Genomic DNA, 27929 nt, shown 5'->3' on the forward strand with positions numbered 1-27929 from the left:
GCCTGTCCCTCGGGCTCAACCGAGGGTATGGGCTGTGATTGCTATTTGGCCACCTAAGATGTGGATGGTGTCGATACCGGTGCCAAGTCGTGTACTACAAACATCTCCTTAGTTGCATGTTGCTCTCCATATACTATTTTCATGCCATTCTTTGTTGGGAACTTCATCATTTGGTGAAGGGTCGATGGCACCACCCTCATGCTATGGATCTACGGCCTTCCAAGCAAAGCATTATACCTTATGTCACCTTCGATGACATGAAATTTGGTATCTTGTATGGTTCCGACCACGTTGACTGGGAGGATTATTTCTCCATTTGTTGTTTCACTTGCCATGTTGAAATCATTCAAGACTCAAGATGCTGGTATGATTTGACCGAGCAACTCGAGCTGCTCCACGACCCTTGACCTGATTATATTTGCAGAACTACCTGGATCCACGAGAACATGTTTAACTTGAACTTTATTTAAAAGGATAGGAATTACCAGTGCATCGTTGTGAGGCTGAGATAAGGCCTCAATATATTCCTCGCTGAATGTGAGGGTGTCCTCAGGCATGTAGTCCTGAGTCCACTTCTCCCTTGTGAAATATACTTTGGTACGTTTGAATATGGGTCCCTATGGGACGTCTACTCCACCGATGATCATGTGAATGACATGTTGAGGTTCTTCAGGTTCATTATTCCTATTTGCGTCTCTTTCTCGGAAATGGTTCTTGGCCCGGTCGTTGAGAAATTCATGAAGATGCCCCTCATTGAACAACCGGGCTACCTCTTCTCTAAGTAGCCTGCAATCTTTGGTCATATGCCCATGTGTACCATGATACTTGCACATCAAGTTAAGGTTCCTCTGAGAAAGATCGGTCTGCATAGGCTTGGGCCATCAAGTATCTCTAATTTTGCCAATGGCTGAGACGATACCTGAGGCATTGACGCTGAAGTTGTACTCTGATAATCGGGGTGCCTCCACCGGTCCCAAGTGCCTATCAAACTGGGTTTTTCTCATGAGTCCCCGGGAACTTTGATCTCGATCTGATCTTCGATCATTCTGAGGTATTCTACGCCTTGAAATGTTCCTTCGATCTTCGACGTATGGCTTATATCTTTCCTTATTCGACCTTGACGCCCTGTCTGCATTTCCTGACTCCTTTGCTAGTAAACTTCTTGGATAAACTGAGCCCGAGGGGGCTCCCAACTGGTCATCCCCGACCCTAATTTTTGATTGGTACTTGTTATGCATATCCGCCCAAGTCACGGGGGGATACTCGATTAAGTTTTGCTTCAGCTGATTCGAAGCTATCGAACTTCGTTCATTTAGCCCTTGAGTGAAGGCTTGTACGGCCCAGTCATCGGAGACCGGTGGTAACTTCATTCTTTCTGACTGGAAACGGGATACAAACTCCCTCAGCATCTCGTTCTCCCTTTGCTTTATTTTGAATACATCGGACTTCCTTATTGCAACTTTTATGGCACCAGCATGTGCCTTTACAAATGAGTCTGCCAACATGGAAAATGAATCGATAGAGTTCGGGGGTAAGTTATGGTACCAAATCATGGCACCCTTAGATAGAGTTTCCCCAAACTTTTTTAGCAAAACAGACTCAATCGCATCGTCTTCCAAATCATTTCCTTTTTATGCCACAAGTATATGTGGTGATGTGCTCGTTGGGATCAGTGGTTCCGTTGTATTTTGGGATGTCTGGCATCTGAAACTTCTTTGGGATGGGCTTCGGAGCCGCACTCTGGGAGAATGGTTTTTGCACGAACTTCTTCGAGTCTAGTCCTTTCAAAATCGGAGGTGCTCCCGGTATTTGGTCGACCCTTGAGTTGTATGTCTCCACATTTTTGTCATTTTCTTCAATCTTCTTTTCTCCGGTCTCGATCCTTTTGGCGAGCTCTTCGAGCATCCTCATGATGGTGGGGTCAGTCCCCGAGTTATTTACGTTTGATCTCTCCGGTTCTGATTCAGCAGGCCGAGTATTCTCATGTTCAGCTACGCTCGGGGTCCTATTTTGACTCTGAAGTTGAGCGATGGCAATTTATTGAGCCTATAGCATCTCAAATATCACTTGGAGACTGATTCCCCTATCTCTCATTCCTCGTGCTCTTTGGTCACCAGATCGAGCTTCCATGCGTTCATTCCCTACGGGATCTGTGCCCGAGTCCACTTTTAGAGCATTATGTGAACTGATATCAACTGGCTCCATATTTGGTACTTCCTCAGAGTTGATTGGTGGTCACCGACCCCTATACTGCTATTTTCTCTGTGGGATCCGAGACCGTCGTTTCCATGCACGAGTGCGTTTGAGCTAGACATATCTTGGCCTGAAATCAAAGAATCCTTAACAAGAAAAAGTGTGAAGAATAACGTGTGTTATTAGAAAACTAGCACTAAAATAATAATCATTATTATCTTTAGCCCCACGGTGGGCGCCAAACTGTTTACCTCGAAAAAAGTGAACAACAATTGAATGTGATTTGTAGTTTTAAAGATATGTAATTTTGTTTACCTCGAAAAATATGAGTAACAATTAAAGGTGATTTGTGATTTTAAAGGTATGTGATTTATTCCAATACTAGTAAATATACAAGTAATATTAAGTTTAAGTAAGAAGAATTGATGAACCAAACCAGTGTTGCTAAAGCAACGGGGACCTCGAGCTCGATTATCTCGGGAGCCTCGAATTGAGTTAAGAGCAAAAAAAAATATGAACAATAAAGCTGAAGAACAATTGTGGAGCACAGTAAACGAGAAAAGCAAAGTAGGATGTTCTATTGCAGTGAATGAGACGATGATCTTTACAAATGATTGAGGTTCCCTTTATATAGGAGGGGAAAATCCTAATATTGTACATTTCCAATTATGGTAAAGAATTCTCTTGGTACAGTTGTATAACAACCTAATACAGACTTGTACTATTTCGTACAAATCCTATCCCATAATTTATGCCCTGATCCACGTGTCCTTGAGAAATTCCCGCTCTTTCTTGAGTGTCATCGAAATTGTACTGCCCTCGAGGCAGATCATGACGGGTCTCCGATTTGCTTCTCGAGGTGCGCACATCCAGGCCAGGCTCGATTCTTACTTCGAGCTTCCCGAACTCGAGCTCGGGGTATGATCAAGTCTTCGAAATCGAACTCTTCGAAATCGACCGTATACAGAGTAATTGAAAAGTAAATGAGAAGGTTAAAACTTTAAATCGACATGTATAGGAACTTAATGTGTCTGCTTCAGTTTTCTTTTTATTTCTGTGTATTATTGCAAGGTGCATCTCTACAAGGTCTGCTTAATTTTGGAAGAGTGCACTCCTCGAATTTGAATATGCATTTTTCTCAAAATTTTGAATAATATTAAATCATTTCCATGAAGCCATCATCCATAGTTCTGTAAGATTGTTAATGTCGATATTACGATCCAATTAAAAGTTAATCATAAATTCACAATTTCTAAGTAGGTTATAGTACAATTTTGCACAAGCTCAAATCATGACGAGCACACTCCAGGCTAAGAAAATTGGTACAAGATATGGCAGCAAGAGGCTGCTCTATACAAAATTAAACAGTCTCTAACCCCTAAACCATAAGAAACTACTACTACCGAATAAAATGGCACTGTGCCTAAATCATATGAGCAAAATAACTTCTTCGTACATCCAAAATTATCAACTTAAATTGGAAGTCAGCCGGTACCACCTTAACTAAAAGGATTATTACTTTCGTAGTAGGGGTCCGCCTTGCAGCAATTCCTTGGAATACTTTTGTTCATATTATTCATGCTATTCTTGCTATAGACTGGGAAAAGCCTCTAGGACACATACAAGCTGAGAGTCGCAGTAATAAAACATGAGAGTCGATGCCACATCCATGGGAGCCACTTTCATCACCATATATTACATGTTAGTTACTATTGTCATCTGATGGCACCATGTCCTCAACAACCTCTTCCAAGCGATCTGTCAGGTTCTTCAATGACCTTTCTACCCAAGTATGAGTATTGTATTTTACATAACTGTCACGGAGATGACCGGGCTTGCACACATAAGCCACCAAGTAATCAGGCAAAACACAAGGTATCTCGTGCCTTAGGAATTCTTGAACCCACTTATCATAATGGGGCATGGTCTCATCGACAATAGCAAAATCAACACCTGACTTAAGGAACTGAGTGTAAGGAGGTGAAGTTGCTAATATAATACCATCTCCGGTCTTGACAGCACGTTTTAGTGTATCCTGATTCAAAAAAAAAAGGTGCAATCTTGAAACATTCTAGACATATTGGAATTCAATCTAGTAAGAAATTTAGTGAACAAACAAGTGCAAATTAACTGACCAGTGGTGGTACAATGCAGTCTCCATATATGATTATCTTCATTCCATAAAATGCACCATGACCAGTTCTCTCCCTCAGAAGCCGCCACTTTCTTGGGGCCTCTAAGTCGATGGCTAAATCTTCTGTCAAGCCCTTTTTGTGCCATTCATATTGTTCTTCATCCAAGAGTCTTCCAGCTTCATTGCTGGCAGTTAAATAATCGGTCTTCAGGATCCACCTGTAAGAACCAACAGACAATCAATTTACCTGTACAAATAGACACTACTTAGGCCATGGTTATTGAGGCATACCTTCCGGAGGCTGCAGCAGCTAAAAACTTTTCAGTTCTGCGAACTGGATCCGGGACAATGAAATGTGTTGCCTGATATGACCATTGATGAGAATCTCTGCACACATTTCCTTTCAAACGTTTGATGACCTTCTCAAACTCCTTTCTTTGTAGCCTATGCCCACTAAGGATAAACCACATCGGCTCAGTACCTACTTTTGTAACCTGCAAAGCGTCAGGATTTGCAACAATAGCCTTTAGAGGCTTTATTTTACATTTTGGAGACATTTCGCCAGCCCCTTGTTCAATATATGTTGTGCATTGGCCTCCAATAGCAGGTTCATTCTCCTTCTCTGCATCCATGGAGTTCAATTCATGATCAGGTGCCAGTGTGGCTTCGCCTGTTACAGGTAAACCTCTTCCCTTCTCTAATTCTGCATTCTTTGTCTCGCTTTTGGACTTCTTCCTTTTGGCAACTTCTGTCGAAACTACAGCTCTTTTGGCAGCTAAATTAGTTGTCCTGCTCCTCTTCATCAAATACTTTGGACCTTTGGTTTCTTTCACATCTACATCATTCTCCACAGAAGTTGATTTATTTGACCTAGTCTTCTTCCTGGAAATAGTCTCTTGAGCTTTAGAACTTTTGTTGTCAGAATCATGCCTCACAGCACAATCTTCCACATCAGTCCGATTTACCAACTGGTTCACAGCTGGATTCTTCTCCGTAGGATTAACCCCTGAGTGTGGTGCTCCACCTAACTCTGCTCTTGCGACATTCAACTCATCATACTCTTTGTTTTCTGGAGTCTCAGCATCTCTATTTATGGATTCAGCTGTTTTAATATCTTCATTTCCAGAATCAAAGTGTTTTCTTTTCTCAGTCTCTTTGTTTGATTCTGCAGTATCTGCTGGTGGAACCTCAACCTTTTCACAGCTGAGAACCTCTTGGTGCTCTGTGTTCTTTATGCCCCCACTCACAGAGGGTGCAGACTCATTCGCGGGAACAATCTTGTTAAGAGATATAGTACCTTTCTGATTTCTCGAGTCCCCTTTACAGAGACTTTGTCTAGATCCCAGAGTCTTCTTGGAAAGGGATTTTCTCTTTAATGGCTTAGACCCTGACGTAGAATCTCCTACAGCATTTTCCAATTCAGCCAACCGACTGGACTTCTCAATATCTTCACCTCCATTGCCTGGAGATGGATTTTTGGCAGCTTGCAGTTCATTCCTTAAGCCGTTAAGATCAACAGTAGAATCCTTAGTCTCACATAAGTGAAAATTCACAGGGTCCACATTGCTGCTCAACGTAGTCTTTTTTAACCCCGTGATCGCGCAAGTGCCAGCTTGCAATGCATCCTCATCACACTCTTGCTGATTGCCCAGTTTTATGGGATTGGAAATGGAAGAATCACAGTTTTGCGAGGGATCAAGACTTGCACCATTTTCAGAATGAACATTCTTCCCTAATAACAAATGTCTTCCTAACTCTATGCCACGATCTTCTACCAGGCCACGATCTAACATGCTGTCTGGATTATGACTAGTTTTTGAAGAATTGGAGCTACTATATAACATGCCCACCCTCCTTTTCCCAGGGAGCAGACCACTTTGGTCCTTTTCTGCAGAAAACAATTCAGTTCCATCCTGTTCTTTTTCTGAGGAGATGTTCACGTTATCAGAATGTTTACTCACCTCATTAATGGGAGGACATCCTGCACTCTCAATTTGTTCCGAGGCCATGGTGAGACCAGTTTTTCTAGGTTTTTTTCGGGAATAACTTTTAAAACAACTGTTTGACAAACATGACTTAGGAGACTTTTTAGCACTAGTAGAAACTGAAGCCGGACTATTTCCATTTAGTGGCATGCTATGCGGCACCTCTTTATTTCTACTCAGAGTGGTGCCAAGGGTCTCAAGATGGCTCTTGTGAGATTCTTCAAAGGCTGTAACCAGGTCCGATTTTGATTCCTTGGAAGCACATAACACCAGCTGATCATGGTTTCCAAGATCTGACAAACCTGTAGGCGTGCGTATCTCTGAGATGTTTCTACAGATCTCCTGCTTCAAACGGAATTGACTGGGACTCTTTGAATGTTGAGGACTAGTGAAAGAAACTCTCTCTCTGCTTGTGTTTGCAGCAATGTCGTCTTGTTCATCTTCAGAATCCTTGGCTTCGGCTTCCACCATCTCTGACTCATATCCACTGGAGTAAAGAGAAAAAAAGCACAATGTGTGACCATGCCACGAGTTTCTTGTTAATTTAATTGGGTAGTCAAAATTGAGGCTCACAAACATAAGCATATCGCGTCTAGCATGACCTTTGGGTTTTTTTGTACCTAATGTCATTTTCATTTGACGGCTCTATAACTTCATTTTAGGAGCACAATGCTTTCATATTATGTTTGTTGACTCCTTTCCTTGGCACAGGAAGCCACCACAACTAAGAAAGAAAACGAAGCATTAGCATTACCGACCTATGCTATTCTAAGACAATTCGATGACTAAAGTCTGAGGAGGTGCCTCGAAAGTTTTGCACGAGTTCCACCTAGATTGAGCTTAAGCACACATAATAATCCATGTACTTTATACTATTGATTACACAAGACAAGTTGATGAGTGGAGTGCCTTATGCAAATTGACCTGATAACCTTGAAAAATTAATCTTTGTGTTGATTGTTTCAAATAGGAATACTGACATATTCTAGAACAGGTTTTCTTAATTTCACAACGTAAAACTTCATATTTTCAAGTTCTTTAAAATAAAGGGCAACCTTGTGGACTTCGCACACTGAAACGGCCACCAAGGAGACCTCGATTAAAGCCTACCTAAACAAAACAAGATGCCCTCTGATAGAGAGAATGGACCATTAGAATTCAAGGCGGAAAAGGTCTCACCTTTTATCATATGCAGCCTCAGGAAGAATTTCCCAATCCCTTAAACTGCAGAATAAAAGAGATTAAAAGGAACAGCTTGAGCAACTTGAAAGCAGAAAAGTTTCTATCTAGGAAAAGTGACCAAACAGGTGTGGCCGCCCAGGCATGTGCGACTTCTATAAAGAATTCTGGCTTACCAATCTTCTAACCACTGGTGATTCACTAGCTTTATCCTCTTCAGTTTCTTGGCAAGCTCATATTTCTCTCCTATCAAATAACGTTGGCTCATTTAATTGTAAACAGAAGAATACCAGATACAGTTAAAAGAGAAAAATCAGATTGAATTTGAAGTATCTTTCTTCCTCTCCTGATTTGGTGGAAGAAGCATATTAAAAGGCATAACCAGTTACATGAAAGTGGATTACCATAACTTAAGGTAATTCACAGCTTGCCATAATGGCAGATAAGAACAGATGTTTTAGCAAGTGCTGATACCTTAAGCCTCGAAGCCTGAAATTTACCACAGTAAACCATACATATAAAGAAAGACAGAGGGTGAAACTTATCAACCACTTCCAGTTTAACACACCGATTTCACATATGCAGGTGATCATTACAGTAGATGCTATGCTAACTGGATTTTTCACTTTGCTGTGAACTACACATGTTCAACACATACCACACATCCAACATTCATGCCTCAGAACCAGCAGTCTACGTGAAACAAATTAGATTTATATTCAAGTATTAAAATGAGGTTGAAAGAGTTTCTCCGTGAAAGGGGCTTTGGCGACCTGAAACCCCTTTAAACTCCTGCTAGGATAAACTACCCTGAGCAAAGAAGACAAGAAACTAAGGGAGCAGGTATTACAGTCAGCAGTGCTGCAACAGTAGAAACAGGTTTACCCTCAAATTTGTAGCAAATAAGATGCGTGACTTTGTGTGAAACCAACGGCTTTGAAAAATTTGCACCCATCCGCCCAACCATTGTCTGGAAGAAGAAGCAACCAAATAGCAAGGTGACATGAGATATAATTGAGAAGCCACTGTTTAATTTTCTTTTTTAAGAAAGATATACTCCTAATAGAGTTTTAAGGAAACAAGAGTTGAAATCTACAAACCATAATATCATCTCGGTCTTGTCGCTGATATCCGGTTAAGCACAGAATTAGCGATTTAGCACCTGGGATTCCATTCAAATCTCTCAGAGGTCTGTACATCATCTGTAAGAAACATAGTGAATATTCTGAGTTATATCAACCACTATTTGGCGTTTGGGGTTTGGAGGGAAAGGAGGTATACTGTCAGCTATTTAAAGGGCCTATCACAAGTTCAGACATGGAGCAAAGAATAAAAATGATCCAGCAGAGAAAATTTTGAGCTCTTATAAATAAATGAAGACATTCATGTGGAACTTTAAAGCAACAATACACAGGCTAATGGATACATTTATGACGCCATTAAAATTCAAAGTAGTTAGTTAGTTAGTTAGTTAGCAGAAATTTTGTAAATATCTGCCTTGCACAGTATTTCCAAGTCTGCTTTCTCCCTAAAGATAAAAAACAAATGTTGGCACCTGAACGTACTTCACAATGGATCAGATATACAGCCTTGTGGGAAAGCAAAATGATGTGAAACATCCATTCATGCACCATAGTGACATTCGAAGGAATAGAACAAGCAACTCTCACAAAGAAATGTGCGTATAGAGTCAATCGGCAAAAATGCTAATTCAATTGTACAATTGAAGACACTAATTGCAGTCATTATCGTAAACATTCAGCTATAACCACACATTCAACTTTGAATGGGCTCAAAGAAAGCATTTTCCAATTCATAAACATGTCATATGTATGACATAAAGACATTTCCCAATGAACTCACAGAAAGGTGATCGGCAGCCATTCCCACATCAAAACTGTGCTCAACCCATAAGCTTGTGACTAGAACTTTTCCATCCCGTTGGGCAGCAACACATATGGGATCATCCTAAACATAAAGAGTCAGTGCCCAGTTTCAGTAATAATGGTAAGATATCTAAGTGAAAAATTAGAAAAGTTGGGATGAGTTGATCAATAAAGCAAATCTTATAAACACATGAACACAGAAATTCATATAATTAATTGATTGATCGACATAATACGGAGGAGCAATGACTGAAAACAAGAACTAACGAAATTGCAGAATGAGAAAAATAATAAATTTGGTACAAAATGAGCTATTTAGTGTACTTACATAAACAATTCTATCTACAATAAGGTGTGTGCAATCCGGTCCATATCCTCTCGCGTCAACTCCACCACCATCCAAAAGCTTTGACCGAATCTTCAAACAAATAGTGAAGAAAGTTAAGAGTAGAGCAATGAAAGCAGCATCCAAACACTTTGAACAGCGGAAATACAAATTATTGAACTTTCTAAATTAGGGGATGAATGGGTAAAACCTGCTCTTTTCTTAGAGAGTCGAATCCGAAAAGAACAAAACGAACACCTATGAAGATTCTGGAGAAGTCTCCGTGTAACATATCTTGGTTGATTTCTGCCATTGAAATTCCTATCAAATATATTAACAAAATTCAGAGTTTCCTTGTAATGAAATGTAAGAACCCTAGAACTGATACTGTGGAATTAGGAATAATTGAGTTTTCGAAATCATAGGAGGGATCATTTTTAATTTTTTTCAGTGGCTTCTCTTTTGAAAAAATTGGATTTCAATGGCGCCTGGCGGGAGATAAAATTCGGTCGATGCATAGAAAAACTTTTAGTGGCACAAATAGCCACTAAAAGTTGTGGCTTTTATTTTAAAGCCACTGTTTTCAATGTATTTAGACTTTAGCCACTCCTTTTAAAAAACTTATACCTGACTGGACGAAAATACCCTTCTGGTATAACTTATACCTACGCTATCAACACAAGCAGCAGTTACACAAAGAGAAGAAGCGAGCAACAGCAGCAGCGGCGATCAACTGAGGACGAACCACCATTTCTCTTCCCGATTTCAAAAATTCAGCAATCTAATCCAAAAAAACAACATAGATAAACAGTAAGTTATAATTTCATGTGTTTCTATCAATTTTTATTTCGCTATAGTTATACTTTTTTAGATCTGTATTGATTTGATTATATATTAGATAAGAATTTGATTTTTTTTGAATTTCTGGATTGATAAATTTATAGACACCGCCTTCCTATGATAATTTTGTATTCCGGACATAGTGTCTTCATTTTAGAAATTGAATTCAAAAAAATAAGAACACTATGTCCTTAACTTTGATTCTACTGGCCTCATTTTGCAAATTGAATAAAAAAACTTAAGGACAAAATGTCCTTCACTTTGTTGTTGTTCTTCTGTATACAAAGTCCTGTAGCTTGAGTTTCAAATTGTATGTTTTAATTTCTGGTTCAAATGTTAAGGACTGACAGTCCTTAACTCTTAAATACATGTTTAAATGTTAAGGACTAGCAGTCCTTAACTTTTAATTCCATGTTTAAATGTTAAAGGACAGGCAGTCCTTAGCTTTTAATTTCTGGTTCAAAAGTTAAGGACTGGTAGTCCTTAACTTTTAACTCCATGTTTAAAACTTAAGGACTGGCAGTCCTTAACTTTTAATTTTAATTCCATGTTTAAATGTTAAAGGACAGACAATCCTTAGCTTTTAATTTCTGGTTCAAAAGTTAAGGACTAGCAATCCTTAAGTTTTAATTCCATGTTTAAATGTTAAGGACTGATAGTCCTTAACTTTTAATTCCATGTTTAAATGTTAAAGGACAGACAGTCCTTAGCTTTTAATTTCTGGTTCAAAAGTTAAGGACTGACAGTCCTTAACTTTTAATTCCATCTTTAAAAGTTAAGGACTGGCAGTCCTTAACTTTTAATTCCATGTTTAAATGTTAAGGACTAGCAGTCCTTAGCTTTTAATTTCTTGTTCAAAAGTTAAGGACTGACAGTCCTTAACTTTTAATTCCATGTTTAAAACTTAAGGACTGGCAGTCCTTAACATTTAATTCCATGTTTAAATGTTAAGGACTGATAGTTCTTAACTTTAATTACATGTTTAAATGTTAAAGGACATGCAGTTCTTAACTTTAATTACATGTTTAAATGTTAAGGACTGACAGTCCTTAACTTTAATTACATGTTTAAATGTTAAGGACAAACAGTCCTTATCTTAGTCTTGCACTTACAGTACACCTGTTCTTAATTCTACAAGGATTGCTTTATAACGTATGTCGTTTGTTTCCCATTCTCTTGACTTGTAGGATGGAAACAATATGCATAATAGTTGCTTTTAATGGTAGATGGACTGAAGACTATAAATATCTTGATCATCAAACAAAGCTTTTCCTAGCACTTGAGTCAATTCAGTTTGAAGATTTCGTTAAACAGATTTTTGAGCTTATTGAATTGGATAGTGAAAAGTTTGAAATAGTGATATGGTTTGATATCAACCTTGGAACAAGCAAAGGAATGCTTGTATCCAAAGATTTAGATCTTAACACATGTATAGAGTTGCTAAAAACTCATTCACTCTTCAAGAGCTGTCGTTTCATAGTTGATATTTCGGGAAGAGTTTTTGCATCAACAAGCAATGAACATGCCAACACAAAAACTCAACATGACAATCAAGAGCGATGCCAACAGATAGTTGAAGTAGATATGGTTGAAGCTCAACCATTAAATGAAGAGGTGCATCAAACATTTGATTCTATTCAAGTAGAAGGACAAAGCATTATAGAGATTGACAACGAACAAGCTTTGGGTATTCAAGTCTTAGAGAGTGCACCAGTAATCGAAGTAGTTGCTGACAAAACCTGCACTCAAATAACTAAACGAAGTTCAAATTTGAAACAAAAAGAATCCCCAACTACGATATTAAGAGAAAATGCTTCTTTGGATCAAATAAAAGTCGGATCAGTATTTGACAAGAAGAAGAGCATAATTAATTGTTAATGTAGCAATCAAAGGACATTTTGAATTCAAAGTTGTTAGATCAAGCTCAACAAGATATTCGTTGACATGCAATGATGATAGGTGTCGTTGGTGTGTGCGTGCTTTCAGAATTAAAGACTCAACATTATTCAAGATAGTAAAGCTTGAGAAAAAGCATGACTGCTCTGTTAACACTAGGAAAGCAGATCAAAGGCATGCTACTTCAAAGTTGATTAGTAGTTACATTATCAATAATCTTCGGGACCCAAGATTTGAAGTTACACCAACTTTTGTCATTGCAGAGATGCAAAAATTGCATGGACTAGACATTGGATATCACAAGGCGTGGCGTGCTATTCAACATGCTTCCGCTTTAATAAGAGGAAGTCCCGAAGAAAATTATGAATTATTGTGTTCATACTTGTATATGATGACAAGTAAAAACCCGGGAACTTATACTAACATAAAGATAGACGACAACAACAGGTAAACAATTTAGGACATGTTGTCTTTAGCCTTGTTAACTTTTGAGTTATAACCAGAAGTTGAGGACTGCCTATCCTTAAGTTTTGAACTTGTAATTAAAAGTTAAGGACTTCCAGTCCTTAAGTTTTGAACTTTGAAATAAAAGTTAAGGACAACATGTCCTTAACTTTATAACTTGTAAATGTAAGTTAAGGACTGACTGTCCTAAACTTCGGGTATTTTAACCTTGTTTTATATTGTATTTTCAGGTTTCTTTATATGTTTTACGCATATGGATCATCGATAGCTGGTTGGAATCATTGTAGACCAGTGATTGCTATTGATGCGACTTTTTTGAAGTCAAAATATCGTGGTGTTTTAATGATTTCAGTTTCAAAAGATGCAAATAACCAAATTTTCCCATTAGCCTTTGGAATAGCAGAATCTGAAAACAACAATTCCTATGAGTGGTACTTTAGTCAGCTTCGCAATGCAATTAGGAGCCGTGAGAATTTGATTTTTTTATCAGACAGGCATTAAGCTATTGCAAATGGCATTGTAAAGGTATATCCTGAAAGCCATCATGGGATTTGCATCTTTCATTTGGAGCAGAACCTAAAGCGAAGAAATGTGAAAAGTGAGGTCATAAAACTTTTCCAAAGTGCTGCAAGAGTATACAAGCGTAAAGAATTTGACATATACATGTCAGATATTGCAAATGTAGATAAGAAAACTTATGACTACTTGATGGAAGAACCACCGGAAAGATGGGCACGTTCTTGTAGTCCACAACGAAGATATGACATGCTCACAACAAACATAGTTGAGTCGATGAATTCAGTGCTATTAGAAGCAAGGGAGCTGCCTATACTAAGAATGATGGATTTCATTCAAGTGAAGCTACAACATTGATTTTATGAAAGAAGAAATAAAGCAGAAGGAACATTTTATGATGTTTCTTGTTGGGTAGAGGAGGAATTGAAGAACAGAATAGATTTAGCATTTACTTTGAACGTAAGTATTATGTTTTATGTTTATATTATGATTTTGACATTTTTTAACATAATGTACTCACTTATAATTTTTCAACATTGAAGGTCTTCCCTGTTGATTCATGGCGTTCTAGAGTTGAAGAAGAAGGAATAACTTTCTTGGTGGACTTAAACAAAAGAACATGTGATTGTTTTCAATTTCAACTTGATGAATTACCATGCATACATGCAATTGTAGCTATCGAGAAGAGAAACATCAAGAAGTCTGACTTTTGTTCGCACTGGTACTTAAAGGAATCTTGGCTGAAAACATATGAAAGACAAATACATCCTGTAGGACATACTGATTCATGGATTGTACCAGAGAGTGTTAAGTCACAAATTGTTAAACCTCCAGATTTCAAAGTGTCACCAGGTAGAAGGCAAAAGAAAAGGCATATTCCTGCTACCGAGCCATCAAAAATAACATTCAAATGTGGTCGCTGCAGAAGAATTGGTCATAATAGAACAGCTTGTATATATTCTCCGGCACTCCATCCATTTTCAAGAAAGCATAGAGAAGAGTAGAAATATACACTTATGTTTATCGACTCTTTTAAGTTTTTGCTATAGATTGTATTCATTATTATTCTAATTTGAGCGGATGCCTAGATTTTCAATATTTATATCTTGTTACGTTCTTTTAATTTCTTTTGAGTTCAACAATTAAAAGTTATTAATAGAAGTCAGTAAGTTCAACTTGCAATTTTGAAAACGTAATGACTGTCTGTCCTTAACTTTGAATTTCAAGTTCAAAAGTTAAGGACATGAGGTCCTTAAGTTATAGTCTCATGTTAAAAACTTAAGGACTGTCTGTCCTTAACTTTGAATTTTAAGTTCAAACGTTAAGGACATGAGGTCCTTAAGTTATAGTCCCATATTAAAAACGTAATGACTGTCTGTCCTTAACTTTGAATTTCAAGTTCAAAAGTTAAGGACATGAGGTCCTTAAGTTATAGTCCCATGTTAAAAACTTAAGGACTGTCTATCCTTAACTTTGAATTTCAAGTTCAAAAGTTAAGGATATGAGGTCCTTAAGTTATAGTCCCATGTTAAAAACTTGAGGACTGTTTGTCATTAACTACAGGAGTCCTTAAGTTTGAAATACAAGTTAAAAACTTAAGGACTGTCTGTCCTTAACTTTAAATTTTAAGTTCAAACGTTAAGGACATGAGGTCCTTAAGTTATAGTCCCATGTTAAAAACTTGAGGACTGTCTGTCCTTAACTTTGAATTTTAAGTTCAAACGTTAAGGACATAGGTCCTTAAGTTATAGTCCCATGTTAAAAACTTGAGGACTGTTTGTCATTAACTACAGGAGTCCTTAAGTTTGAAATACAAGTTCAAAAGTTAAGGACATGAGGTCCTTAAGTTATAGTCCCATGTTCAAAACTTAAGGACTGTCGGCCCTTAACTTTGAATTTCAAGTTCAAAAGTTAAGGACATTTGGTCATTAACTTTGAATTTGAAGTTCACTTACACTTAGTCATGAACAAATACTAACAAACTCAATGGACAAATCAACAGTTGAGAGAAACAACGAAATAAATAACAAAATGCCTTGACATAACTTTTGAAATTGTAATTTTGCATAGCTGTTACAAAAAATTACGCTATGCCAACAAAACAAAATATAAGTGCCTTTTCACAAATTTACAGAATATTTCAGAACTATCCTAAACAGGCATAATTCAGATGTCACCTTTACAACAATTTTATACAAAAATAACACCACAATTTCTTTACAACTCCTTTGGACAGAATGTTTCATTTTCACTCTCATAATCATCACCAACATTTTCTGGTGGAGTATAATAACCAGAATTTCTTTTTCATTCACCATGTGCCCAAAGATTTGCAGTAAGTTCTTTTCGAAAGTCTTTTATGTCTTCGGGTTGGAATTGCTGCACGTCCTTTCCAATCATCAGCAACTCGGCAAATTTGATCAGGAATGCACCACAATCAGTCCTAAGAGAAATGTAAGATATGCAGTGAATTAAACAATAAATCTTAAGTACATATAAATAATATAACAAATAATAACACGTACGATCTAGTTTGGTGTGGTGATCTTTGCCACTGTATATCAAATTTGTTGAAGACATTCCCAAAAGACTTGTGATTTTTGTCAAACTGTGAGAACTTTAGCAAATGGGGGATCATGCGTGCATACATTTGCATGTAGTTCATTCCTGCTTCATATGGCTCACTGTATATGGAATCATATACATCAATCTTTTTTTGATTCAAGTCCAATACTCCCAACAAAAAGTGTGTCACAGCTTCATCATCTTCTGAAGGAAGCCGACATGGAAAAAAGATTTTGTCAACCTCAGTCCATGCAATTCCACATCTACGGCTGTCCCCCACACATATGGTGTCAGAAATAACTGATTATCACCAGCACACCAAAACTCATCACTAGCATCTTCACTGAAATCTTTATACGCAAGTGCCATATAATTATCAAAAAGAACATCAGTAGTTGTGCATCGAAAAGGATGATCGCGAGGGTGGTAGCATTCCTTCTTTCTCAGATAATAGAGAGCAATGTCAATATGCTTCATAAAAAGGCAAAAAATAAAACAAATCAATAACAAATCAGTCATAAAATAATGAAAAAATGATAAATTAATAATAGAAAAAATAAATGCCTTGTGAATTATCTAACCTTATCATCAAGAACAAATTTGCTATCTGAAAGCTCAAGGAAAAACATTTTGCTACTGATTTTTTGATGATACAATTTGTATGGTTTTTTCCTCAAACTATTATCATCAGCATATAAATCAATTTGTCCCCTGAAAATTTTGAAAATGTCAAGTTAGAATTTTGAAAACTTTAATCTATAACTTAAGGACCAAGTGTCCTTAGCTTTTGAATTTGATACTCAAACTTAAGGACTGCATGTCCTTAACTTATGAATTTTGAATTCAAACTTAAGGACACGAAGTCCTTAAGTTTTAAACTTGAATCTATAAGTTAAGGACAGTTAGTCCTAAAATTAGTCTTACAATCACAGAAGTTAAGGATGTAGTGAAACACATTAAGAGACTTACTCTTTTTTGCGACCTCTCCTTTTCTCCTTGCCCAACCACACAATGAATTTCTTCACTAATTTTTCATCTTATTTGGCATAATGAAAAATACACCTACGAGTATAGGTTGATTTTATCCAACCTGAACTCTTCAGAGTATTTTGATTGTCTGCCTTGGAACTTACTGCTTTTCCTTCCTTATCAAAAGGAGATTTCAACTGCCAGCTTAACTTCTTGTTCCTTTTACCTCGAACAAGTTCTTCTTCAACATTTCCTTCACCCTCCATAGTCAAAGTCGCATCAATGTCCATTTGTATACTTGGAGGAGTAGGAGTAAGAAGAGAAAATGACGGACCATCATAACCAATACTGTCTCTCTTTCTTTTCCTTGTATATTGGTTAAGATCGTCATCATTGGTGTCCTCTTTGTTTTCCTCTGCTGGCGACACTATATATATATATATATTCATATTAGTTTTCTGCAACATGTCAAATGAAGAGACAAAATTTCAATTGTACATATAATAATTAGGGCACAATCAGTACCTGTCTTCTCCGCAGTACCTTCTTGTGTTTTTTCAAGAGACAACTCAGCTAAAATATTGCGTGCAACATTTTCTTTTTCTTGCAATTCCACATTTTCTTTATCTTGCAGTTGTTCACCATGATCTTTAGATGCTTGTTGACAAGATTCTACAAAAATATTTACAACAGCTAACATGTTAATAATCTTTAGTTAAAACAAACATATATAAAATTTAAAAAGCACTGCCTAACCATTTGCAATATCCAAGATCATTCCAGCTACATCATCATCATCACATGTTGCATCTATAGATTTGGAACCAATCTCACTTCTGCCTATGTCTTGAGATTGTAGTCCAGTTTTCTCTTGATACTGCACTCCAGCTTCTTCGCTTGCTGCTTCAAAAGATACAATATATAATGAAATAAAGATACAATATATAATGAAAATTTTATCTAACCTTGACTGGCACAAGTTTGAACTCCAAATTTTTCTTTGTATGACAGCGGTGTAGAGAGATCATACGTTCCTTCTAAGCATTTGCATACAATCTCGCTGACACTTGTCCCCAATAGACTTGTTAAATCCTCCTGTGATTGCAATCCACAAACTCTACAAATTTTCTCCGGCACTCCACAAACTTTTGCATGCACATGAATAGTTTATATGTATTAATCTATTGAATATACATTTCAACGAAAATAAAAATCAAAATCTATAACTAACCTTTCCCAATATCAGTAACATTTTCAGTTTCATCCTCTAGATGTGCATCTCTAAATTCTCTTTCATACTGACCCTCTGAATGCACATCCATATAATCACGTTCAACACCACCTGCATCTTGGTTGAATATGCCAGTACGCTCAGTAGCACGACAATGATCATCAACTCCATATTTTCTAATTGGAACACTAGATTCTCTATCTGTGTTCATCTGATCAGCTTTCCCAAACATGTTCATCAAAGTATCAAGCTTTGATCCTAGAGTTTTCTTTAAATCCTGAGAAAGCAACTAAGTTACAAAGAGAAGGACATGTTTAAAACTTAAGGACAGACAGTCCTTAAGTTTGAACTTAAAGTTCAAAACTTAAGGAAATGCAATCCTTAAGTTTGAACTCCAAGTTCAAAAGTTAAGGACAAGAAGTCCTTAACTTTGAATTCCAAGTTCAAAACTTAAGGACATGATGTCCTTAAGTTTCATTTCAAAGTTCAAAAGTTGAGGACAAGAAGTCCTTATCTTTCAATTCCAAGTTCAAAATTTAAGGACACAAAATCCTAAAGTTGGACTAACTGAAATTACCTTGATTTCGTTCTCAATCTTTTTTTCTGATACAACAATTTTTTGATTAACTCTGGTAACTTCTGCTTGCAAATCCTTCTTAAAACTCTCTAATAATCTCTGAATCAAAAAACATAATATATAAAAAAAGGTGTTCGTAAGCAAGAAATAATCAAATAAAAAACTAATACTATTCAAAGGCAGAAACACATACTCTAACAATTTCCTTAAGTACGCCTTCATCAAATTGTGTGGAAGAAGACCTTGAGCCTCGATCTTGTGACTCCTCCACACAAAGAGGCTTTGTATCTTCTTCTTCTTCCATGGGAATAAAGGGTGACACCTCAATCAACTTAAACACCTATTATATAAGAAAAACTAAACATAAGTATACATAACTAAAACAAATAAACAAAAAAAAGAGATAGTAATTACATTAACTTACTTTTTTATTATGGAAATATTTTCTACAAAGAGCATCAAATTGTGGAGACTTCATTTCAGAATAACATAACATTCGAGGATAACCAACTTCTTTGAAGTTCACAAATTGTTTCTCTTGGAAAATAGGAAGTACTTCCATAATCCAGACACAAAACGCAAAAGGAAAGCCAACTAAAGTGTAACTATCAATATCTTTTTCTTTCTCTTTCTCCTTCTAAACATCATTCTCATTTGATTTTAAGCAACTCTTCAATGATTTTAATAGCGTCTCATAAGCAAGAGAGCCCCAGTTGAAGGAAGCGCAAAGTGCATCATCGTCAACAATTTTCATTATTTGCTCCGACACATTCCTATTTTTCCTCTTGCCCATCAAAACCGACTCAACAAAATAGAGTGTTGCCAACTTCAAAGCATCATCATCACTGCCAGCAAATGATGAAGTTGTACCATGTGGGCGACTAGAAATAAAACTATACAAATCAGCCAACTCAATTTTGTCCTTTCCAGGGAAATAGACTCTTAAAAGCCTATTCTCTTTCTCATTTAAACCTTTCATGTCAAGCGACAAATAAGACTTTAAACCAGTAATAATATGGAATGCATCACGAGTAAACTTAATATCGCGGTCAAATACCTTGAAGGTCATCGAATCAGGTTCATTACTAACAATTACAGAAAGCAATACACAGTGCATAAGTTTACCCGAGAACTTCACACTTTGTAATCTGAAGAAGTTGCCAAAAATACTTTCCCTCAATTTCTTCCATTGGCTATTCGACAGAAAACCTTTAATTGTTTCCTTATATTGAAAATCTCCTTTCCAATATACCAGAAAATTACGCCAATCGTCAAAATCAAAAAAATGATCGCCTTCCATTATAACACTAGAAAAGAAGGAAAAACAAACAAAGATTAGGACTTAACTTAAAATTTCAAGTTTAAAAGTTAAGCAAATACAATCCTTAACTTTAAATTTTAAGTGCAAACGCTAAAGAAATACAGTCCTTAACTTATACTTTCAACTTCCAAAGTTAAGGACACTTAGTCCTTAACTTCAAGTTTCATGTGCAAAAGTTAAGGACAATAAGTCCTTAACTTTAAATTGTAAATGCAAAGGTTAAGGAAATACAGTCCTTAACTTATACTTTCAACATCCAAAGTTAAGGACACTTAGTCTTTAACTTCAAGTTTCATGTGCAAAGTTAAGGACAATCAGTCCTTAACTTTAAATTGTAAGTGCATATGTTAAGGAAATACAGTCCTTAACATATACTTTCAACATCCAAATTGTCCTTAACTTCAAGTTTCATGTGCAAAAAGTTAAGGACAATCAGTCCTTAACTTTGAATTTCAACTACAAAATTTAATGTCGTTTCTTCTTTACATTTAATGAACACAGTTAACTGAAAATTCATAATCAGTAAGCTTATGAATTTCTACGACTATTTTTATGAAATATACCTACATAATCAAATATATTGAATCAACCACAAACACATTTCAAATTTCACACACTAAAAATTTATCAAAAATAGAATCACACAAAATATACTACACTGAATCAACATATAATGCTAATTTTTGAAATTTCACACATACTTCACACGGCATTGAACCAACTTACAAATAAAGAAAAACGAATATGACGGAGAAGATGACGGAGAAGATGAAGACAGAAGATGACGGAGAAGATGAAGATGAAGATGACGGAAGATGACGGAGAAGATGAAGGAGCAGAAGTTTAACTGAGATTGCAGTTTGCATACGAGGAAGATGAAGAAGCGCAGAACTCTGAACGAATGAAATAAGGGTTTTCGTCGATTTTGGGATTATACAAGAAATAGAGAAAGGGTAATTGTGTCTTTTCCCCCTTAGTAGTGGCTATTTTTGATAAGCATTTTAAATAGTGGATAAAAATTAAATATACCCTTATTTAGTGGCTACTACACGCCATTTTCTCGAAAATATACATGTTATTAGGTGTCTTTTGGGCCATGGGCCACCGCCCTTTACTATTGTTGGGCTACAGAAACCTGTCCCAATCAAAGCAGTCCAATTATCCAAAAAATTGCACCGCTTTTAAAAAATCGACTTTGCTCTTCTCCAATGAAAGACTACTTTCTCTCCAAATATATTGTATATTTACTCTACCTGTCTCTCTTCTCCTATTCTTCGCGTTTTTTGATTTGTTTCTCTCTGAAATCAAACGGTTTTTTGCCATTTGCTTTTCTAATTATTTTTGTAATTGTTTCTTCTCCAACAACATGAAGTATAATCACAGGTACGATTTTAATGGTTGATTTTGTTCAGTGATTTTTAACGAGTTTTAACTGTGTATGGGGTTTTCATTTACGAGTAGTTTTATGATTTAATTTATATTTTTTTGATTGTTGATAGTAATCTTAGTTGAATCATTTCCTTTTTTATTTATGGTAAAATAGTTTTCTAGGTCTTACTTTGATTAGTGCATCAGTTTTGTAGTTTTTACTTTTACGATTAGTGATTTTAGGTTTTTTAAAATTGTGTTTGTGTTTTTGATGAAAATGCTATATACTTCTCAATGATTTTTGGAGATGTTGAAATTTTCAAAAAAATAAGACTCAAGTAGATGATGTTATTAAAGTCTGAAATTTATAATACTTTAAGCATAACTTAGGTATAAAGTTATGCTATTAAAATCTGAAGTTAGAAGGCTTTAAACTATAACTTGGTCCAAAATGTTCTGAATTTTTTTAATCGTTCTTTAATTTGGTCATAACTTAGGCCAAAATGTTCTGTACTTTGGTTTGAAGTTATAAGACTTTATAACATAACTTATGCCATAATGCTCTGAAGTTATTTTTCCCACCTGTTAACTTTTTATATCTCAAAGGAAATTTGAGTCACGTTATGGTTTTTTTCAATATATGACACCTAAAAAATTCAAAGCACCTAAAGATCCTAATGTACCTAAAGCACCTAGAACACATAAAGCTCCTTCAATGCTTGTTGCAGTACCTACAAAACTAGGGGATATATTATGAATTTGGAGATTAGTTTAATGCCCATGCTTACTGGATGGGGAACCACGATTTGAAGCGTTTAACTTCAACTTTTTTGACACCTGTATAATGGGAGAAGTCGAATAATGGCACATTTTGGTATATCATGGCTATGGAGAATTTTCATTGCAACATGAAGTTGGTTCGTTGTTTGACCTTTCTTGCGTATTCACCAATGGCCGAGATTCCCGTAGTTTCAAGATTTTTGGGCGTGAAGTGTCGTTCAACCTTGAAGACTTTCACATTATAAGCGGTTTGAGGATCACAACACATAATATTGAAAACCCCATTAAACGAGATAGTAAGATTCTGAAGCGTTATCTTGAGAAGTCCAAGGGTGTCCGTTGAAGGACATTTGAGAGTATATGATACATAATGAAATTGATCAGGATGATGTGAATTTCAAACACGTATGCGAGAGTGATGAAGATGTTGTGAAGCTTATGAAAATTCTTATTGTGGAGTCTATTTTATTTGGAAGAAAACATGAATCAATTGTGTTGGAAGAAGATACAACTATTGTTGAAGACAATCAGGCTTGTGCTAATTATCCTTGGGGTAATGCGTCTTATAAGAAGCTAATTACTTAAATGAAACATGTTTTGGACAACAGGAACAAAATTAATTATAACAACCCGGCTGGTCGTTTTGAGAGTTGTAGCCCTGTTCCCCCATTTACTACTCATTTTATTCTCTATAGCTGCTATGTGACTTGACGGTGTAGTTGATTTAGGTCCGGAGAGGTTTTAGAATGAGTTGCGACACTTAGTCTCAAGGTTGGAAGCTTAAGTTGAAAAGGTTGACTAGATATTGACTTATGCGTCAATGACTTCAGAATAAAATTTTGATAGTTCCGTTAGCTACGTTGGGTAATTTTGGACTTAGGAGTGTATCTGGATAGTGATTTGGAGGTCCATAGTTGATTTAAGCTTGAAATGGTGAAAGTTGGAAATTTAGAAGTTTGACTGAGAACGGACTTTATGGTTATCGGCTCAGATTGGGGTTCTGGGAATAAGAGTAGGTCTGTGGTGTCATTTTTGACTTGTGTTCAAAATTTAAGGTCAATTGGTCGTGATTTGATAGGTTTCAGCATCGAATGTAGAAGTTAGAAGTTCAAAAGTTCATTAGGCTTGAATTGATGTGAGATTTGTGATTTTAGCATTGTTTGATGTGATTTGAAGGATCGACTAAGTACTTATTGTGTTTTAGGACTTGTTGGTATATTTGGTTGACGACCCGAGGGCCTCATGTGAGTTTCGGGTGGTTAACGGATCAATTTTTGGACTTGGGGATGTGCCGAAGTCTTTCTAGTGTATGTATCTGGTTTCCTTGTACGCGATCACATAGGCTAATTGGGGCAGCTGGGAATTTGTTCTATGTGATCGCCAGTGGGGCATGCAATCGCGTAAGCTGGAAGAGTCTGAGCATCGGGAACGCATGGGAAGGGCCGCGTTCGTGTAGAAGAAGTGAAGCAACAGCTGAGTTCGCGCGTTGTTCTTCGCGACCGCGTGAAGAGGGACGCGATCACGTAAGTCTGAGGAGGCAGCGGTTGGTATGGGTGGACTCGTGGTTGAAGTGTATTCGGATTTTGTGACTTTTATCGGATTTCGAGATGTGGGCTCGGAGATTGACTTTTGAGTTAACTTTTTGACTTTTGATTAAAGATTAAGTATTTTGTTATGGAATTATTTCCTTTAGGTCGTGTTGATTGTATCGAATTATTTATGGCTAGATTCTAGGCGTTCGGAGGCCGATTCGCGAGGCAAGGGCTTGCTAGCGAAGTGATTCGAGTTGCTTTAGGTAAGTATCGTATTTAAACTCGATTGAGGCACCAATTGCCTAAATTATTATGATAGCCACGTGCTTTTGGGTGCGCACATGCGTGGGGATGATCCCATGTGCAGGAACCAAGATTATATTCATGTTTGGTTTGTGCTCAAGCTCCTATAAGCCCAGAAATGACCGTTAAGCTTCGAGCTTCGATGTCTAACATGTGGCAATAGTTTATGTGATCTAGTTGAGCCATGATGAGTCTACTTTGAGGTGTAATCCCTAAACGAACTTGACAAATGTCTCTCATTGAAATTGTCGAATTTGGCTACGATAGCACGCTTTGCACATGCTTACACTTTAGCATGCTATTTACACTGGTCCAAAGATAGGAGAATCTTATTTCATTCATGATATACCTGTATACTTGCTTTATTGCTTCTGTATGATATTTTGGACTGGGCTTGCGGCTATGTTGGGTGGATTATGCTAATGGCACGTGAGTTATCCGTGCAACACGTGAGTTACCCGTGCAACACGTGAGTTATCCATGCGGATCCATATATTGATATTATTGACACGTGAGTTGTTCGTGTCGCACATGAGTTATCCGTGCATATTATATTATTATCACGTGAGTTGTCTGTGCATTATGTGGAACTCATATTTTCTTGATCATTTATTTGATTTACGTGTTTCTTTCCTCTACATGCTATAATATTGTTGAGCAGGGTATTTGAGAACCAATGCACATGCACACACGGATATTTGTCTCACGAAGCCTTATGAGCTAGCTTTGAATTTTATGTTGTGTTAATAAAAAATGATAGAATTGCAGTGATTTAACTAGTGAGCTAAACAAATTAAGCTTCTTTTACCTTGCCTTGTTTATTTACGATAATTATTGAGTTGGTTGTACTCACACTACACCCTGCACGTCGTGTGAAAATCCAGGCATTTTCGGACACGTCGGTTGGTGATCGAGGAGTCTTATCTATTCGGAGATCATCAAGGTAGCTATTTGAGTATCCGCAGACCTTGACCCTCATTTTCCCTATCTTTCAGTGTTATGTATTTAGCCCTACTTTCCAAACAATGTACCAAACTATGTCATTATATATAGATGCTCATGTACTCGGTGACACCCAGGTTTTGGGGATTTTCCGTATTTAGTTATGGTCTTTTATCCAGTTTATGATAGTTTTAATTAGTTAAACCTGTTTTAGTACATTTTCCATTTAAAAGTGTTGGAAACATTAAAATGTCGACTTGCCTAGTACCACGTTAGGCACCATCACGATAGATTAAGTTTTGGGTCGTGACAAGTTGGTATCAGATCCTAGGTTACATAGGTCTCACGAGTCATGAGAAGGTTTAGTAGAGTCTTGCGGATCGGTACAAAGACATCTGTACTTATCTTTGAGAGGTTGCCGAACCCTTAGGAAAACTTCACACTCTTGTATTCTTATCGTGCGGATTTGTTGATTCCAGGAACTAAACTTCTGTTATTCTATTCTTTCACAGATGGTGAGGACACTTTATACCGGTCAAGACAGACAACCACCAGCACCACCGGCCAGGGCCACGAGAGGCCGGGTCGCAGTAGGGGCTGAGGTACAGCTCGTAAAGCAGCTAGAGCAGCGCTTGCAGATCCACCAGTTTCTCTAGATCAGGAGCAGGTACCAATATGGTTGAGCCAGTGGGGCCAACTCAGGCACTAGCTGTGCCCATTGTGATTCCACGCCTCCAGGAGGCTTTGGCTCAGATTTTGACTGTGTGCACTAGCCTTGCTCAGGCAGTCTCAGTTTCGGTTGTCACAACCACTTCTTAGTTCAGTGAAGGTACTCAGACTCCTGTCATTCGTACGCCAGGATAGGTGATGTAAGGACTTTAGACACTGGGGTTACTACCAACCCAATCGGTTGCAGTTGCTCAAGCTCAGGTGGGCCCCGTTATGATCGATAACAAGCAGAGGAGACTAGAGAGGTTTGGGAGGCTCCAGCCTCTATCATTCAGTGGGGCTGAGTTTGAGGATGCCCAGGACTTCTTGGATAGGTGCTAGTGGATTCTTTACACGGCAGGTATTCTGGAGACCAGTGGGGTCTCATTCAATACTTTTCAGTTTACTAGGGTTGCCTTCGGATGGTGGGTGGCTTATGAGAGGCACATGCCGGTCGGTGCAGCACCACTTACATGGCATGAGTTCTCCATCCTCTTCTTGGAGAAGTTCGTGCCACAGTCTCGCAAGAAAGAGCTACACAGACAGTTTGAGCAGCTACGTTAGGATGGCATGTCTCTGACCCGGTACGAGATGAGGTTTTCTGAGTTGGCTCGTCGCGCAGTTTGGTTGGTTCCCACTGATAGGGAGAGGATTATGAGGTTTATTGATGGCCTCACCTATCAGTTGCGGTTGCATATGACTCGGGGGAGAGTATCCGGTGCTATGTTCGATGAGGTGGTTGATATTGCTGCCTGATTACTATGTTGAAGTTGTTTACCTAAAGCATTCTAACTCAATTCTGAGTCGTGTCCTATGCGTGCACTACCTGCCCCATGCCTGTGATCCAGGAGGCTTTGGACCTCTATTTGGGTGGTTCTAGACTTAATTAGGCTGCTCAAAAATGATAAAACTAATCGTGCATTCAAAAACAAATAGGACTACACATATTAGCAAAGAGTGGCTCATGTTAGCCTCCGCATATAAACAAAGAAGCATGCAGACTGATTTTCAGATTAAGCAATAGAACATTTCGAACTTGAGACTCAGAGCCCTTTCGCCCTATTGGCATGATCTCTACATGATTCCAATATTAAACAGGTAATTTTGCATTTTTAGGCCAACGTATGGACAAATTAAATTATTATAAGTTCTATTGACATGATTTCTAAGTGATTTCGATTTCTTAGAAATGTACCGGTTTTGCAGGTTACAAATCTATAGGGATAATTTCTAGATTGCTAGCGTAAAAAGGCAATCAAACGACCCCAGAACCATGAATTACCAACACTGATTTTATATCTAATAGGTGGCAATCGATTTTATAGTTTTATCTCTATATGCATGCTATCTAAACAACACAAACGATATGGAGCAGTTGGTTGATTTTTTATCCTATAGGCATAGAATCGAGATGAGCAGTACACTGAATAATTGAAGCAATTGATAGATTAATCATCCGAAGTCCTATAGGCATGGCACCTAGGTAAGTAAAATTGCATTGTTGTGCCCTATAAACATGTCATGTAAGAGTGCACAGTAATGGAAACAAGTACAACAAACACTCAAAATAGCATATGTTGGCAAGTAAGTGATGTGTGAGCTTGTGACTCCTATAGGCAGGCTTTCTACATATGAAGTTAATAACATGTAGAGCAAATAGCAAGTAGACCACATAGATCCTATAGGCATGCTTTCTACCCATCTATGTGAGAATTAGAGTACCATATCCCCCCTTTTCTTTTTACTAATTTTCCCATCTGTTTTTATTCACAATTATTACAGACCCAAGATAATGAATATGTCACGACCCGGATTTCCCACCATCGGGAGTCGTGATGGCGCCTACTATCGGAGCTAGGCAAGCCAAATATTTAAAACACCTTTCCTGCTTTCTTTCAAACAATAAAATAAACGAGACAAAATTTAAGCGGAAGACTTTAAATCTAAAGCAACTGAAAACCAAAAGTGCGGAAGTTTAATACACATCACTACCCAAGGTCTGGTGTCACTAGCTCACGGACTACTACAGAATACTACAAACAATGTTTGAAAGGGAATACATTATGTTTGTCTAATACAAGATGAACAAACGAAAACATGGAAAGGGGCTTCGGCCTGCGAACGCCAGCTAGGCTACCTCGAGAGTCCCTGGACTAAAGATAGCTCCTAGAAGTCCTACTGCTGTGGTCCGTAAGCTGTTCCCTGATCTATGCA

The 27929-nt window shown here is 37.4% G+C and overlaps 1 protein-coding gene across 1 annotated transcript; it reads right to left on the bottom strand.

The window, feature by feature from the left end:
- Positions 1–3406: 3406 nt before the first annotated feature.
- LOC107759454 (BRCT domain-containing protein At4g02110-like) lies at positions 3407–10242 on the bottom strand. The gene is made up of 10 exons (XM_016577400.2): positions 9914–10242; positions 9706–9795; positions 9355–9459; positions 8592–8693; positions 8377–8461; positions 7668–7737; positions 7492–7536; positions 4619–6799; positions 4329–4545; positions 3407–4228 (listed from the first exon to the last, which is right to left on the bottom strand). Exons 1-10 carry the CDS (start codon positions 10013–10015, stop codon positions 3896–3898), a joined length of 3330 nt encoding a protein of 1109 aa, XP_016432886.2. The 5' UTR covers positions 10016–10242; the 3' UTR covers positions 3407–3895.
- Between the last annotated feature and the right edge of the window lie 17687 nt (positions 10243–27929).

Source organism: Nicotiana tabacum, chromosome 22, assembly GCF_000715075.1.
Source record: "Nicotiana tabacum cultivar K326 chromosome 22, ASM71507v2, whole genome shotgun sequence".
NCBI lineage: Eukaryota > Viridiplantae > Streptophyta > Magnoliopsida > Solanales > Solanaceae > Nicotiana > Nicotiana tabacum.

What these genes read in the sequence shown, in the direction of transcription:
- LOC107759454 (XM_016577400.2), bottom strand. Translation starts at nt 10,015, where the DNA reads ATGGCAGAAATCAACCAAGATATGTTACACGGAGACTTCTCCAGAATC. An exon ending in ACTCTCTAAGAAAAGAGCAG is followed by an intron (nt 9,796 to 9,913) that starts GTTTTACCCATT and finishes ATTTGTTTGAAG; the next exon opens with ATTCGGTCAAAGCTTTTGGA. An exon ending in TTGTAGATAGAATTGTTTAT is followed by an intron (nt 9,460 to 9,705) that starts GTAAGTACACTA and finishes CTTTATGTTTAG; the next exon opens with GATGATCCCATATGTGTTGC.